Source organism: Ostrea edulis, chromosome 7 (assembly GCF_947568905.1).
Source record: "Ostrea edulis chromosome 7, xbOstEdul1.1, whole genome shotgun sequence".
In the NCBI taxonomy this organism is placed as follows: domain Eukaryota; kingdom Metazoa; phylum Mollusca; class Bivalvia; order Ostreida; family Ostreidae; genus Ostrea; species Ostrea edulis.
Window position 1 is genome coordinate 83,822,226 of NC_079170.1, and position 17,767 is coordinate 83,839,992.

Sequence of the window (17,767 nt, forward strand, 5' to 3'; positions counted from 1 at the left end):
GATGTGTTCTCCACCCAGGGATGCAATGGGGTCTCCAGAACCACCCAGGGGTGCAATGGAGTCTCCAGAACCACCCAGGGGTGCAATGGAGTCTCCAGAACCACCCAGGGATGCAATGGAGTCTCCAGAACCACCCAGGGATGCAATGGGGTCTCCAGAACCACTCAGGGATGCAATGGAGTCTCCAGAACCACCCAGGGGTGCAATGGAGTCTCCAGAACCACTCAGGGATGCAATGGAGTCTCCAGAACCACCCAGGGGTGCAATGGAGTCTCCAGAACCACCCAGGGGTGCAATGGAGTCTCCAGAACCACTCAGGGATGCAATGGGGTCTCCAGAACCACCCAGGGGTGGGGGTGAATTATTTTCTACAGGTGGGATTTCTATATTTACCTTAATATCCTCGTCTTTCATGCTGCTGTTTTCCGAGTTTTCTCTTATAGAAGATAAATTTACAGCACCATCTTCACATTTCTCCATTATGCCATTCTCCTGAAAAAAAAAAATGAATTCAAACTGATATGTTGCCATAGAAACAATGGTCATATTAAACCACTATAAACATGTCTCTGTTATATATATATATATATATATATATATATATATATATATATATATATTTACAGCACCATCTTCACATTTCTCCATTATGCCATTCTCCTGAGAAAAAAAAAACTACGTCACATGGTATATTGTACAAAATGAACTTCATATCATAAAAAGTTCATTTCGTGCATTTACATGTACCGTATACATGTGTTATCAAACTGTGTCATATTATTCTCCAAAATAAACACATTATCAGAATTCTCAGTTTATATTTTTTTCTGTAGTTAAATTTTAAGCAAATTAAAGAAATTAATCCTTACACATATTGATTTTCATTTTCAAACAAGTTGATACCCAAAAATTGAAACACAAAATTTTCTTTGTAGCTACATGTATATATAGCATAGATATAACTGTGTGAGTTGACCAAACATTAAACAGGCAAAAATTAAAAAATATATATACTGTAGAAGCACTTTCATAATGCCAAATGTACATAGAGCTTCCTAGAATTTTATGTTGCAGTAGAATTTTATAAAATTTAAATATATCTGCAACACAAAGAGATATAACTTGCAAGAATACAAGACATGATTTTCAATTTTGTTGCCCCCCCCCCCCCCCCCCCCTTCTCACATCCATCTTATTTGGCTATTATATTTTGTTTATTGTAAAGAATCAATCTTCTCCATGAAGTATCAACAAAGTAGTTAAAATAAAATAAAATTTCTTAATTATCCCACTTATGTTGTATAAGATGATTGTCTGAAGTCAGAAATGAATTGCATGCCCACACAATGTTTCCTCATTCCAATTCAGTAAAATATCCAGGGGATAGTCTCAAAAAGAATTTCACAAACCCACGTACATTTCCTATAAGAAAAACTAAAAAATAATCATAAAAAAACCTAAGGAAATAATTAAGCATCAATGACACTAGTACTGTTAGTAGAAATTCATGTTGGAGAATCAATACAATTCAATTCACATATTTATGACATTGAAACAATTCAAACTACTTTAATTGCTGAAATAGCCATATAGTCAAGACTCTCGATCAGCTTTCGAATATACAGTTATAATACTGAGACTAATTGATTTTAAAAAAGTCCTGTACAGTTGAACTATATTCTAAGACGTTTAATTAAGATACGGGCCTATAATGAACATTAACATAAAAACTGTACATGCATGCAGATACTAATTTCAGTTTTATGTGCAATATCAAATGTATATATACCTTGCTGGCAGTATAAAGCTCAACTAAATCAAACTTACAAATATCTGATCTTGACAAATGCACAACAGCTAAATATATGAATATGCAAATAGATATATATATTTATACAAGTACAAAATGTAATTATTTACAAAGCCATTATTTCATAATGCCTGGTAGATTTTAGCTATAGCTAGGTGATAGAGAAAAAGCATTTTCGCAAGCCAAGCTGTCCAATACGCTTAATACTCTCAGCAAATTGGACACTTGGCTTGTGAAGATGGAGAAAAAGGTGTAAAGATCTTTGATCATATCATTCACAGGTGATATACGTATGTATGTAACAGTATATAGTGATTGTCATATCCAATCTCCACCCCCCCCCCCACCCACCCCCAAATCACAGAAGATTGGGGCAAGTGACTGTTATTGTTGGACTGGGACTCTAATAGACCATGATATCGGATACTAAATTGTAATTTATAAGCGTAGAAGCACCAACACCTTGTACAATCTATGACTTTTCTATTTTTAATGATGAAAGAGGTAGGACTGTTTTATTATAGGTTATATTTTTTATTATCTTGTTTCCTGTTTAAAGAATTAAAACATATGCGTAACTAATATATGTCACTGTGACAAGATAAAAATAAAATCTATATACATAATTATGGAGTTGGAAATAATTCAAGTCATAATTAGAAATATATATGATTTCCCCCAAATAATGAAAGTTGTGTGCATAAAGCATTATAGACCCAATCACTTTTGCAATAATTAGAAGAAAATTGTTTCCATTTGCTAGTAAAATGGACAGATGATAATTTGCGCACAAATGCAGGGGGCAAATTCAGAGAATTTTTGGGGGTGGGGGTGACTCAGGATTGTGGCTTTTCAGACTGGCCGATTTTCTGTTTCGATCCCACACTAGAGAATTTGTTTGGTTAACTTTCTTAGTTTTGAAACTGATGACATCATGTATGCAGCATCAAAGTCAATTTTGCATATCAGAAAAACAAAACAAAAAACTCCATAGCTAAAACATATTTTATCATCTTGTCAGACTCAGATATCCAAAAAAAGTCACTGGGTTTATGTATATGGCTGACCTAGCTTGAACAAACATCGTCCATCTAACTCCACATACACACAGCACAGTGGAAAAACAAAACCTTGAAACTGACAGTCTCCTGCTACGTACCTGACATCACAAAGTTGGTCTAATTCTCTCTTTATCTCTACAATCATCTTCAATGTTTTCAAATTCAATCCAAGTACAAACTTTCTACATCAGAGAAACGGACATTATAAATGTGCAGAGTTCCGTTATAAATGTGCAGAGTTCCGTTGCAATCATCAGATATTGCATATAACTATATATATAACACTCAATCTAATTAAAATTAGATCTTCCATCCGCTCCCGGATGGAAGATCTAATTTTAATTAGATTGTATAACACGCATGTACTGTATGCAGAATTTATCAAAATGCTGTGTACATGTGAATATATAGTTTACATTTCCAGTGGTGTTGCCTTTCAAATTGATATTTCTACCAATTGATGGGCATTTCCTCATGACTGCTAGGCAGTTAAATTGATATTTCTACCAATTGATGCATGGACATTTCCTGATGACTGCTAGGCAGTTGAGAACAATTGTGTATGAATTTTGATAAATATAGTTTGTCTATTTTACTGGGAATTCCGACAGAAATGAAAGTAGAATGTAAATATAAATTTTGAAATACATGCGGATATGAACTGCAATGCTTCACGCCTGCATACTTCTCATCAATGAAGCATCACAGTTCATATGCCCTCGCGCATTTTCAAAAAATGAACTTTATATGTACAGTGTGTATGTAATTGTACTAGATTCAAGATACCATGTGGTATTTTACATAAAAGAGCAATGTGCTGATTGAGACATATAATTACACAGAGGGCTTAAATTTTAGAAAATGGCTATAACCAATCAGAATGTTCGATCAATTCACACTTTAAGTAGGAAGGCATTATCACTTCCATAATGTGATAATAACTGAATGATGTGTTTATAAATAATTTGGAGAAAAATTTAAGGTGTTGATTGAATTCAATATATATTAATTCTATTGGAAATATAGGCACAAAGTGAAAAACTTAGCCCGATCGATTGAAATCTCCCAATGCAGTGATTTATAAAATTGCCAAACAATATGAATATAATCTGTAACACAGAGATACATAACCAGAAATGAACAGAATTTGTGTTTACGAAGTTCATGTTTATATATACAGAGGTGGAATTATCATACAATTATACTTTTTTCTTTTAATGAGTGTATCTTTAATTACAGATGTTTTCCAGTATAACTAGTAATTATTCTAGCTTAATTACTATCATTCCTTCAGATGAGAATCAAATATTGTTAAAACATATTAGAAATTGCAATTTTTTTTATATGTTGTTATAACCTTAAACGTCCACGTTATTTTGTAAAAGAGCTAGGCCTCTGAGACTGTCTCCTTTTTTTTTTTTTTTTAGCTATAGTGCTTTCTTTCTTGATTGTGGATGCATGCATGCATGCACATAATTTTCATACCAGAATCCATCCATGGGTTTGTATAGTTCAGTCTTACATCGAATATTCAGTACTTATAGTGTTTTCTGCCGTTTTGCTGTACATACATTAACAGGTAATATATATATATATATATATATATATATATATATATATATATAAAAGAAAGAAAAAAAGATCGATCCGTAAAAATTTGAAACTCACGATCATTTATACATTATAGGTAAATCAGGTATATACACATATTTCTGGTAACAATATAAAGTTGAAGTTTAAATTTACATTGATCTAAAATTAACATATATCTCATTTGCTCCTTCAGATTTCCTCCATATTTTACTATTTTCTATTATCTGTTTAATACGAGTCTTTTCATACACATAAATCTTCCCAATTTCTTCAACCCTTACACCATTTGCACTCCCAATCCCATTAATTATAAATAAATATTTCTTTTAGTATTGTGAATCAATTATCAAAATGTTGATGACCAAAACTTAACACACCGACCGTGCTATAAATAATATTTCCGCCTTATGTGTGTCACTGGGTCAGCTTTGTGCTACCTATGTTGTCCTTAAAATGGTTTTCCTACCAACGGTCAAAGTGAGGATATCCGGCCGTAATCAGATCCCCTAATCAGATCATAGGTATGAATGTATTATATAATGCATATTGAAAGATTATCCTTTTTATAACTTCTCAGTAAGGTGACGTATGGTTACATAATTTTTCTTCCCTCGCATCTCCACTATGTGTTCATCTAGAATAATTTTATCTTCTTAATGGACTAAATAAATTAAGCGTGACAGAAATTGTAATTTGTGAAATTGATAATTAAGCAAATTCTTCCTTTTATATTCTTATATAGAGAAATATGATTTTTAATTCCTCAGATACTCATACTAATATGTACATGGAACCACTAGGTTACTAACAATCCTTTACTAATTTTTCATCATTATTTACAAAAATGTTGTTACTTCATCCTTATGCATGAATCTATGAACAATAAAAAGGATATACCACAGACAACTAAAAAATTCTGGAAAAAATCAGTGAAAATAATGTGATAAAAGATGATATATTTTGTTTCTCTAATTCTGGAGATTTAATTCTGTCAGTATAAGCTGGCAGAGGTAGACAACACTATAGCCATGGGGCTAAGGAAAGCTTTTTAATTTCTTTATCGACAATAGAAATAAAAAACCAAACATATATTTCAAAAATGTCATTAAATTTCAATTCTTAAAGAACAAGACTCATTGAAATTATTAAAGAGCACAGTATACATCAAAAGATACTGTAATTTAAGAAATATTAACATTCAAAATACCGGTATACATAATAACTCTTAAGAATTATTGAACGAGTGGGTTAAGAGCTGGGGATTCCTAGCTAATTCTATCGTAGTTTCCATCAACAAACTCCTGTCAATGGTGATTAAAATACATACAAATAAACCGATCATTTATTGCAACTTATCAATATAATATTTAAAGTACATGACATGTGTGTGTACAAATTTTTTTCTGAAACAAATGTTACGCATTTTTTGTGACAAAGCCCCACGATCAGACAAGGCATTTAATTGGAAAAATCGGCCTACTGCTGGCCATAGGATTTAATTGGGGCATGCATTATTAATTATGGGATAAAAGTCAACACAATATACAAGCCACTAGGAGGCATTGGTATTAAATGATTGTTTTTGTTTATCACGACCCTCAACACCCTAAGAAACAAAATAACCGCTAAACCATAAACATAGCTCTGTTGTGTTTTTCGTCAAATCTGATCCTATATGAGCCGATCATATTCAAAAAGCTGTTTATCAAATTAAAATCTAACAACATAATCAAAGATATTAATCTCATATCAAAAGAAATGTGAGTTTGCAGAATACAGTAACCCAAATACACAACAATACCATTTTATGATTTGTAATATATATCACCGAGTCTTTAGTTTACTGCCAAATCACCCCCTAGCCCTCTTGTACTGTGACATTGTACAAAAGCATTGTTCAACATTTATTCTTCACATATACTGATCCGGTAAGAGTCAGGTGTAGAAAAAGTTAAATCCTTCACAAAGAAATATGTACGTGTCACTTTACTTAGCAGCAGTAAATCAGACATATATATATAATTATATAAATATAGTATGTACATGAAAGAGAGTGTTTAATACATGCACTTACAAAAAATTGTAAATTATCCTGCTGATACGGGGAGTAAAATAAATTCATAATTATCCTGCTCATACTGAGAGTTTAATAAATGTTGTAATTTCCTGCTGATACCTTACATTTGTGTGGGAATCACACCATCCTGACTGCCAAAAGTGTACAACACAACATGTACACACTACAAACTTGCATGATAAGACTCCAGCAAACAATACTGTTTGTAATTCTTATCAACTAGATCGAGAGCTCTTAAACAAGACACATGCTTAAATCGCAGATTTTCAACAGCAGTAAAACTGAGAAAATATAAACGTTAATAAAAAAAGCTTCTCTCCCTTTCTTAACCTGTCATGTATAAAATTGGAAACTGATCTAAGAGTATATATTGGGTGGCTTCCTACATGTAATTTTTTTTTTTTTTTTTTAAATTCTTAGTCATATCTTTAATCCCACAGTCTACCACAAAACATATATTAGCATTAAATAACAATGAACTCATCAAACCAGCTCACAAACACACACCTAATGCAATAATCATTATGTATTTTGTGTGGGTCTGTGTGCAATGTTAGAACAATGGGCAATAAAAGATCACAATGTACTTAATACAACATTTACAACACAATGTATAAAACAACATTTACATCACAGATGCAGAAATGTCCTGGGAAATTTCAACAGCCATTCATACATTTTTACATAATTGATAGTTTTTCTGGAAGTGCAGTTTATATTGTCTTTTACATTAAAATGTAACAATTGTTCTCAAAAAGTCAATATAAACAAATTACTCATTTTTTTGAGGTTGTTTTTTCTCTGAATAATGTATTTATAACTATTCAAAGAAATAGCCATACGGTATATTTTTAAATCAGGAAACTGCTTTATGACTTGTTGATTAATTCATCGTGAATGGAACTTCCGATTTCATTATGTATTGTGTTCAAAGTGTCACAACTTGAAAACCACTTTTGAGAGAATCATAATCTATTCATGAAACTGCTACAAATTCCATCATAACCATCATTCATCATGTATTTTTGTATTGAGTACAAGTAACATATTATCGAACTCTTGACCGCTGGGAGTCACATGACCTACTTCACGAGTACCTTGACCATCATTACAGTAGCTGAATACCGTTTCTTACCTCACTCAATCCAGCTTCTGACGCAGATTTTTGTCCCCTATAGCGTGACAAATTCAGTTCTCCGGAATGTGACGACGTGGGACTGGAATGTGAGCTACTACCCGTACTCATGATGTCTCGCCGACGGTAATACTCGGAGGGACTCAAGGGAGAGTGCCGGTCACTTCCACGGTACTGACCATGGGTCATGTCCAGTTCCAGCATTTTCGCATGTTCTGAAGTTGGCAGACACAGCGGAAGGGGCGGTGGAAACTCAGATTTTGTTCTCTCAGTGGGGGAGAACATGTGTGGGTCCTCCCTTTTGAATTTGTCTTCTAGAAATGACACTCCTCGTCCGTACATTTGTGAAATGGCTGGGTGCATGAAGGAGGGGTGAGGGGGGAAAGCAGGATAGAAGGGAGAGGGTTCTGCTGGGGAGTGGGCACTCTCATACTTTAAACTGGACATCTTCGAAAAATCGGTCACAGAATCTCCAAGTAACATGATACTGTCAGAGTTCCTTAGCTGCTGCCTCTCAGGCAGTACTGTTCTCCTCAGTTCTCAAGTCAATTACTCTCCAACCGAATTTTTTTTTAAAACTCTGAGCAGGAAGGAATTCTTTGGGGTTCACTTTTTTCTTCTAAATTTATCCCACTGCAATTAGAAGCAGGAAACGCTGACGGAACACAATGAGAGGAAAAACACAAGTTGACAAAGAGTAATCCAAATTCTGCTTCTTCACACGAGCTTAAGTATCTCTTCCTTTCAGCAGAGTTCGAAATTCTGTGAGCTCACGGAACAAAAGTTTGTTTTTTCCCCTCTCTAGATTATGTTTTTTTCTTCAAACAATGCAAAAATAAAACTGTCATAGAAATCAATATTGCGCTTCACATAGCAACACTTCAATTTTTTCTATAAATATCAAACACATCCAAGTGTACAGACTGGCAGAAAAAAAATATCAAATGCCATAAGGGCCCCCAAAAAATATTAATCTAAAACAAAAGAAAAAACTAAAATCCTCCAAGGAAAATAAAGATAAATTGGAAGATGGAGAGTCAATCAGCTCGCATGCTGTTCTACAGGTGGAGAGTTTGATACTAAAGCTAAAGACAGTCTGCAGTGACTGACAGTCGGTAAATGACTTGCTAAGTAGAGCCGTCAATCACCTGCAGCACTCTATAACAGACAAGTAAACCATGTTAGTCTGACATACAATGTTATTGGGAGTTAGTCAACCGACAGGGTTCAGGGGTCAGAGGTCAATCAAGACATTTCCTTCACAGCGTTTTTTTTTAAAAAAAAAGGTGTACTAAAACATTTAAAGGCAAATGAAACTGTACACCAATCTCCTTTTCATTGAATATCTTGGAAATGTACACATTTTTACACAACATTAAGAATGAAAAAAAAAACCAGTTTTGAAGGAGGGGGCATTTAAAATCTGTGGAAATGCACATTGCTTTGTCTTGAAAATTTCATAAAATAAAATACTGGATGACATTACCATAATGAGGTGACCTGGTTAACTATAAATGGTTTCACTTGGAGGTATTAACAATGATAATCTCATAAAATTGTTACATCTCTGGGTTACAATTTCTCATTATCACAGGAAAATGGTGTCAATTCGCTCTCTCTCTTTCTCTCTCTCTCTCTGTCTCATTTAAACAGCAATACACTATAGGGCCAATTCAACTTAATTTGTAGATTATCATCTGGGGTCACAAAAAAATATGGGGCGGGTGGGAGGATTTTATTTTTTAATTTCTATTTCCTGAGAAAAAAAAATTAATGACAAAATTAAGGCATATATCACACAAATTTAAGTGTTCATAAAGTTAACATTCAAAGAATCCTTGGTAGAAGATGTAAACAACATACTGTGACTTAATTAATCATTCACTCACTTCACTGGGAAGCAAGTTTGTTTGATATCGTAATTTCTGCGAAAATAAAAAAATCGGGGTGGGCCCTTTTTTCAGGGGTGGGCGGGGATGATAATCTATCAATCAATTCTAATTGGCCCAATAATGATAATATTGAACTTCACATGCACTAATAGATCATTTGCCAATTCAAGGGAGGTAAGTGTGGGACAGGGAGTGAGGTGTGTATGGGTGGGGTGGGGTGGGGTGGGGGTGGGGTTCGTCAAGCCCTATCTGAGGCAGCCATGTAGTTTATACATCAAATACTGATCTGTAAACTTCATTCACATGTCCTTTTTTCAAAAGCTATTAATTCTCGGAATCTTCTGAATTAATTCTTAACTGACTTTACATAAAGCACATACCATTAAAGTTTCAGGTGTCAACAAGCCATTTTCCCCCCCATGATTAAAAAAAAATAAATTGATGAACAACAATTGCAGAGGCATAATGATTGATTATAAACACGAACTAAAAATCTGTTTAAAAATTCCATATTTGTGTATGGAATTCTTGAATTAAAAAAATAAAATAAAACTTATAACCAAAATATTGGCATTTGTGGTATTCCTTTCTAATGTAAACATACCAAAGTAAAATAAATTAGGGGGGGGGTCAAAGGTCAATGATATAGATGCCAGTTTGAGGCAGGCACACCTGACAGCAATAATGAAAAACATGGCATCCTGGTGGAACACAAAAACATTGGTAAATCAGAAAGGAGAGATGGATTAGTATTTTGCAATAACAAATTCACAGCATCACGACTAGCTAAGCTTCAGTTGTACAAAACAAATCTGCACATTTGCATCCCATTTGAAAATCAACTGAGGATTTATCCCCCCTTTACTTTATTCGAATCGACCATCTCAAATTTACATACACTCTCAGAATAACAAAAATCCTCAGGGAAGAACACTTTCTTCAACTCTATATCTATAATGATATCGCACGGATGTGAATAATCGAGGAACTTTTTATTTGTTTCTCGCAATGGTCAGAGTGCAGCGTCGATTGTCACTGTCACATGTGCACCGCAGGTTGTTAGCGTCATAATATATAAAATGGTCTACAACAAAACTTCACTGAGAAACTCAAGTGGTTGCAGGTATTAAATAAATCTTTGGAGAAGCTGACACTGCATGGCTTCATAATGATAGGATTTGATCTGCAAACCCTAAAACAATGAGGGTAGGGTTGGAGGTGTGTCACTGTATTTTGCATTACCTGGCAGGCCAAGGAGTTGAAACTGGTAACGATAGACATTAATGGCGTCTATTTCAAGTGAAGAAAAAAACCCACCCGAGATTTGTATTATCCATTGAAGAAAACAATCTACTCCAATCACATCCATCGCTTCATCATTTATATGATGACATCAAACAGAGACCATGATGTCACAGTCATCGTCTTGCCTGGCTATGATCATTATCACATTTTGTTATACAAACCTATACTCATTTCCAGTGTACAGGGAATGAAACTGAGACAATCCACATAAGCTCATATAGTCTCAGGTCAACAAGATGTGATTTTGTGAAATACATTATTAAAGGAATATCATTCTGATTATAGGATTTTTTTCAAAGTAAAGATATATATATACAGTGTACACACACACACACACATATATATATATATATATATATATATATATATATATGTGTGTGTGTGTGTGTGTGTATATATATATATATATATATATATACACACACACACATTCATCATATAATAGGAAGAGCCCTATATTCATAAGAGCCAATTCCTGTGGAATTCTGATAGTTTTCTCGATACAAATGTATGAAAGAGTAAATTCTCCACTAAATTTTATACATGCAAGTCAAATGCTAATTAACCCAATATTGCATGAATTTAGAATTCATAAAACATTCAAATATCTCGTTTAAAAGCATAATTATCCAATCTCCATTTACATGTATATCTGCCTCCACATACGATACACTGCACATAAATTAACTTACATGTTCAAAGGGAGATAAACACTACTGAATCTCGACATTAAAAGTCTATAAAGCCGACTCACAGCTGTGTGCTACAGTTTCTCAATATATAACAAAGACATGGGAATAAATTTGGAAACAAAGATCATGAGGGTTCATACAAGTTTAAAGTACTTAAATATGCTATAGAGTGCAAAATCAAAATCATAACTCATATTACTTATCCACAGCCCTTTTAAAGGTCAATGTGCCAAATTCAAGTGTTGGGAATAAACTGGAAAAAAACAACTTAACACTTTAGGGAAGGAAGTCTACCATCTCTTTATGGAAGATGTAAATTACCTTTTCGATGGAGAATCTTCATGAATGGTCAAATGTGAGAACAGGTGGTATATGGAGTGGATCCAAGGACTTCCGGGGCCTGAAAAGACAGCTATCGATCAGACGCAGCAGGAAGGTACATATCACTTAAGACAGTTCCACCACACTCAAAACTTCCCTCCTGACATCATTAGCATGAAATGAAAATTAATTATAAAACAGAGCCCACAAAGTTCAAAATGTCACAACTTATCGATATTCATACATTTTTTTATACCTATATAATCATAACGATTGTGATAAATTGCTGACGTAAAAATATCACATATTAAACTCTGTGCATCCTTCCATCAATAAGCATTTGATGACCCGCTGAATATTATCATTTTGTGGTTGAATTTTTTTTTGTCTTTCTATCAAGACGTTCGTGTCCTTTCTTATATTATGAGACAACACACGGTTTATTTTTAAACACCTATTTATATGAAAACTATGCACAGAACTATCACTCACATTTTATAAAGTACAAGGAGAATTACAAACCGACCCTATGTGTAATAAATTCACTTCATTTACCCTAACATTTGTCGTGAAATTATTTCATGATATTCACAGGATACGTAAATTGAAAGTCATGAAAGTCATTTTCATTTGTGTAAATTCCTAAAAGGATTTAAAAATATCTGCACAAATTAATTTTAACACAATTCAATTACATTTTGCATCATTTAAATGCAAATTGTTTCAAGACATATCATGTAGCTTGACTTGCACAACACACCCACAGGGTAAGAATACAGAATGGACTGGTACAGGAATCGAGTTAATTGAAGCTATGATATTGATTACAAATCATAATGAGTAGCCGGGGAACTACTGTACATAGATTCCTTATTACTCAAGTACTTACTAGCATGAAAAAATTACTTGTAAACACCAAATCGTGAGAGCATGGATTCGCATGTAAACTACACATAGTCTAATTAATTGTAAGACTACTACACGCAGTCTAATTAATTGTAAGACTACTACACGCAGTCTAATTAATTGTAAGACTACTACACGCAATGAATTGAAGACTATACACATGAATACATGTTCTCGCGATTAATTAAGAGTTCTTATATGTATTTTAATTAGTAACAGAAAATTAAAAGCGAGTAATTTTATTTTGTGAGTTATGCAATAATAAATTCCTCGTGTATATTTAGGAATCTACAAACAGTATATGCATATTAATAAGACCGTTTTTAAGCAACTGTCACCAGAGAAATCTGTTATGGATGATAAAAGCAGGATATCTACGACAATATTTTGAAATTGAAAACTTTCAAATTTAGTCAAAAAATGCAGTTTTAGTAGAAAGTAATCTGAAACCTGTAATGAAAAATTCATTTTCATCTCCCGGAACTCTCACTGCATATCTTTCAAATCTTATAAATTAAAAGTATCAATGAAGTACAAGTTATAAAAAACTTACAACGATTAACAAACAAGTTCTATAACTTATATGAAGGTTTTTCATCGGCTCGTATATTGGCGTGAAGGGGTCATTGATGTGGGAGAAAACCAGAGCATGGGGTTGTGAACAAAGTGCTTAAAGGAGTCAGTGCTTTAAGGAGAAGGCTTATAATGGTAGGCTCTGCCTGCTGCCTAATCCTATTATGTTTTACTTAATGAAATATTGCTTAGATTAAAGTGCTTAAAATCTGATAAGCCACCACATCACCATTATCTGTCCCAAAATGTGTCTAACCAACACTTTTCTGAACATGCTAGCCATGTCGCAAATCATATGAATTAGGCCAAGAGTGACCACTAGCAGACACTTCATACTGATACAAGTCTGCAAGCATGTCACTTTAATGACCACTGTGTGAAGCCATTAGTCAGCCAACACATACTGATGCATCTTGGGGGAATTCCCACAGCTCCTTGACAGTGGCGGCTTTGTGTATGGAGACAAGAACATGTGTATATGTCTTTAGTTTTATTTGGCTGGTCTGTCACCTCAGGGCCCATTCTGCTACACCCGAATCCCAAACAAATCATCAAAACACATGTTGTTCTCTCCCTTTGTGGTGACATTCATATATTATATCATTATAGTATGATACTTCTTACATAACTCATTTGTAGACAGGTAACAAATGATTAACTAACAATCAGGATGATGGGGTCCTGCAAGGATGGGTTCTGCTGACACTACTGTTTGTGACATTGTCTGAATAAGATGGGTTACAAAGGAAAAGTCATCATGCAACAAAAACTGTTCCTATATTCTCATAGTGACAGTCTGTTTTAACAGCTTATCATTTTTCATTTTTTGTGAATCCTCAACAACTCATGAGTAAGTACTTGTGTAATTCTCTGAACACAGGGTGACTGTGAATTGAATGCAAAATTTAACGCATTATTTGCTAACAGCTTTAATGTAACGATCAACAAATATTGAATAGCTAGTCGTTTTTTAATCAATTCAGTTTAGTTTTAAACAATGAACATACACTATATACATATATTTATATTTTACATTTATAAGTCCCAATTAACTTGCCAAAAATGTTAATTATAGATCTCAATTTTATTAATTTACAAAATATACTGCACATACACTCTGTAAATAACGGAATTAAGCCATACATGTACTTGAGCCTGTAAATATACCAGTCTCTGGAAAAGTAACGATTCATATCAATCACTTGTCTTCATTTATAAATTATCAGAATTTACATATTCTTACCAAAATTCTTACCATTGTTAATGATTAATATCAAGGTAATTTAATAGTGAAAGAGAAAATAACAGTTTCCTCCCATAAAATTTATTAAGGGCATCCTGCATGCAGCTCAAATTACAAAAGCAGAGCGAAACAACAAATAAAACCTCTAAAATCTAACCCCCCCCCCCTAAAAAAAACCAAGAAACTGAAAAAAAAAAAAAAAAAAAAAAAAAAACTAAATAAACAGAAAAATAAAAATAATAATGATGAATTAAAAAATAAACAAACATATCTTTATTGGCCTTTATCTGTCTATATGCTCTGTTCTAACTTACATTATAGTTTTCTTTTACATCACATTCAATGATGCTATTTGTTAGTTTCTGAAAGTGTTTGAGTTTCTTAATTCAACAATAGACATTAAAAATATATGTATGGGAACCGACATGTGTTGGGCAGCAGAAAAAGACATCATTTAAAATTTCATATATACTGCATTTCTGGATTTACAATTTAGAAATTTTTAACAAATTTTTTTCTTTGTCATTAAATTTGTCTGGTTCATAAGTTTAATGAATTATACTTATAATAATGAATACATGTACTAATATCATAATTACCGATATTTAATATTGATACACAAACTATTCTTTTCAGAGTTTCCTATCATAATTAAATTAAAGCATTTACCAAAACAACTATTGTGATTGCATGGCTGTAGGTGAAAGTTAATTGTCACCCCTAGATGTTCTAAAGGTCCATTAATTGTACTGATACAATATATCTCATCACAGTGATTGTGGCTATACAGTTCCAAGAACTAGCACTTAATGAATGAACTTTAATCATGTATTACAGTATTCTATGCACAGGTATTAAATATATTTTAATCAAAAGTGCATTGGTCATGCTAATAAGGAAACTAGCTATGTGTGGTAATTTGTGTAAAGACTATATCATTATATTATTAATAAGAAAATTTAGCCATGTTAACATTCCCTGTCCTTTGTTTTCAGTGGGACATATGAACCTTATCCCATATCCACACCCACACCCCCACCCTTAATCAGTTCAGTGGCATTGTTAAACAGGTTGTAGGGCACCTGTTTACACAGCATTCTATGGCCTGCTCTAGGTTATAAATAATCTTGTCAGTTTGTAGTTATTATGAAAGCCTAGTTTTCCATGAGATGATCGAAATTCAATAACTGTTTTTGTCAGTTTATATATCCTTGCACTGTCAGCATTTACAATATCATACTTTTTATCCTCCTCTTCTGATCATAGAAAGATTAAATATACCAGCTAGTATACATGTGATCCTATAACCATACACTTATCATCTACTGCATTTTACCTTGAATTGCTAACATTTAACAAAATTACTGACAACTATATCAAAAAGTGGCCTTCACTAGATATTATCTCTTAAACACTGAAATTTGTTCCGAGAGTCGAAAACTCGAAATGTTTGTGTTTTGCCAAAGGATATAATCCCTGCTTAAAAATCAATAGTAGCTGCAAATAGAAGATATTAGATACAACTCTCTCACTGGATCAACACAGTAAACAATGCACTTATTTGTCATTAACAAAGAAAACTGGGTAAACATTGGGTACAAGGATTGTAACCTGTAGAATATCTGCATGGTTATATAGATTGTGTTGTTAAATTCTATGATGACTCAGGGCCAATTACTTCACAGACATGTGTGTATCTATAGAGAGAGGGGGGATATGTAATCTATGACTAGATCTACTGTAAATTTTAAATTTGGCTGTATAGACTGTGTTTTTAAATTCTACAATCTGACACAGAAATAGTGACTCAATCAGTAGAATTTACTTCACAGACATGTGTATGTCTGTAGAGAGAGGGGGTGGGTGGGGATATGTAATTTATGACTATAGATCTACTGTAAAGGTACATAAATCATTAACATAATTTACAAGTAAACTGACTTGAATGAAAGAAAACAATGTGAAGATAACATAATCAAACAAATCACTTATTTTACTGGAATTTCATCTAAATTTGCCTGGGCAATTTAATATTTTAAAAGATTTTGAAATCCTGTCAGTCATACATTAATATTCTTTGACAGCACCAACCCATTCTAAGGGCCATAACTGCTGCACTGTCACAGTGTCACCACCACCACATTTCAGATGTAAGGGGAATAACTCTCTAACTGTAATGAATCTCTGTCAAGAAGTTTAAATTTCAAAAGTAACATTATACATGATATCAATAGTAATATATAAGCATACCAATAGTATTAAATATTAACTAATATCAATACAATTATGGTAATTCATGTCATTGTTATTTCTTTCCAAATAAAGAATTTGATTAAGAAGGAATAACATGATATGGATGGAAGATTATGAAATAGAAAACATTTAAGATTACCTTACTTAGTTAAAAAATGCAGTTTCAATAGAAAGTAATTTTAAAAAAAACATATAAACACCCCTGCTAGACTCCTGAACCACAGAACACCCATAACCTACTGAGCTACCCAGCCAGGCAATTCGATTTTAAAGGAATATAATACAGATACTGCTAATATTTATATTAGTCAAAAAGAGACAATTATTATTATGATGTAATACTCCTTCCTTATTATGATTAACATGACAAGACTATACTGTACACACTTATATTTCTATTACTATGATATTAACCATCAAATACACAGCGGTGTACATGCACAAACAGGAGATAAGTTTGTTGTGTCCTAGAAGTCATGTGACGGGCTGAAAGAGAATTATTTTGTCTGTGTCTTATCTTCAGTTTGTTTGGATTTATTCAGCAGAATCAGTTTGGCGTAAAACAAACTTTTCTGGGCGGTTTTTCCCTCCAAAAAAGTAAACAAATACCTTTCCAACACCACAACTCCACTCTTAACATATAGGCTGGATTTTCAACATGCAATTCAACCTCAAGGTCTTTGTGCTCATTCTGTTTGCTTAATCTGAAAAAAAAAGAATAAAAGTCTCAATTCAAGTTTTGTCTTGCTAGATGTCTACTTTGTACAGTGTTGGTTATAGTGATATTCATGTACATACAGAATTACTTGAATTACCAGCAAGTATAAATTTCAATAACACAAGTACACTTCATCCCCCAGCAGCACTAAACCCCTAAACCTGTGATTCCCTAAAACATGAACATCC

At 33.2% G+C, this 17,767-nt stretch overlaps 1 protein-coding gene across 2 annotated transcripts in view; it reads right to left on the bottom strand.

Annotated features, from left to right (window-relative positions):
* LOC125654090 (forkhead box protein P1-like) overlaps positions 1 to 17,767 on the bottom strand; it is a 53,770-nt gene that overhangs the window by 27,364 nt on the left and 8,639 nt on the right. Inside the window, exons 2-6 of one of the 2 annotated variants that reach the window (XM_056142773.1) lie at positions 17,471 to 17,565; positions 11,887 to 12,046; positions 7,677 to 8,494; positions 625 to 660; positions 394 to 492 (exon numbers count right to left, since the gene is read on the bottom strand). In XM_056142773.1, coding sequence (XP_055998748.1) covers positions 394 to 492; positions 625 to 660; positions 7,677 to 8,159 — 618 coding nt within the window. In that variant the 5' untranslated portion in view covers positions 8,160 to 8,494; positions 11,887 to 12,046; positions 17,471 to 17,565. The remainder of the gene's footprint in view (positions 1 to 393; positions 493 to 624; positions 661 to 7,676; positions 8,495 to 11,886; positions 12,047 to 17,470; positions 17,566 to 17,767) is intronic. The other variant, XM_056142774.1, reaches the window with a different exon arrangement.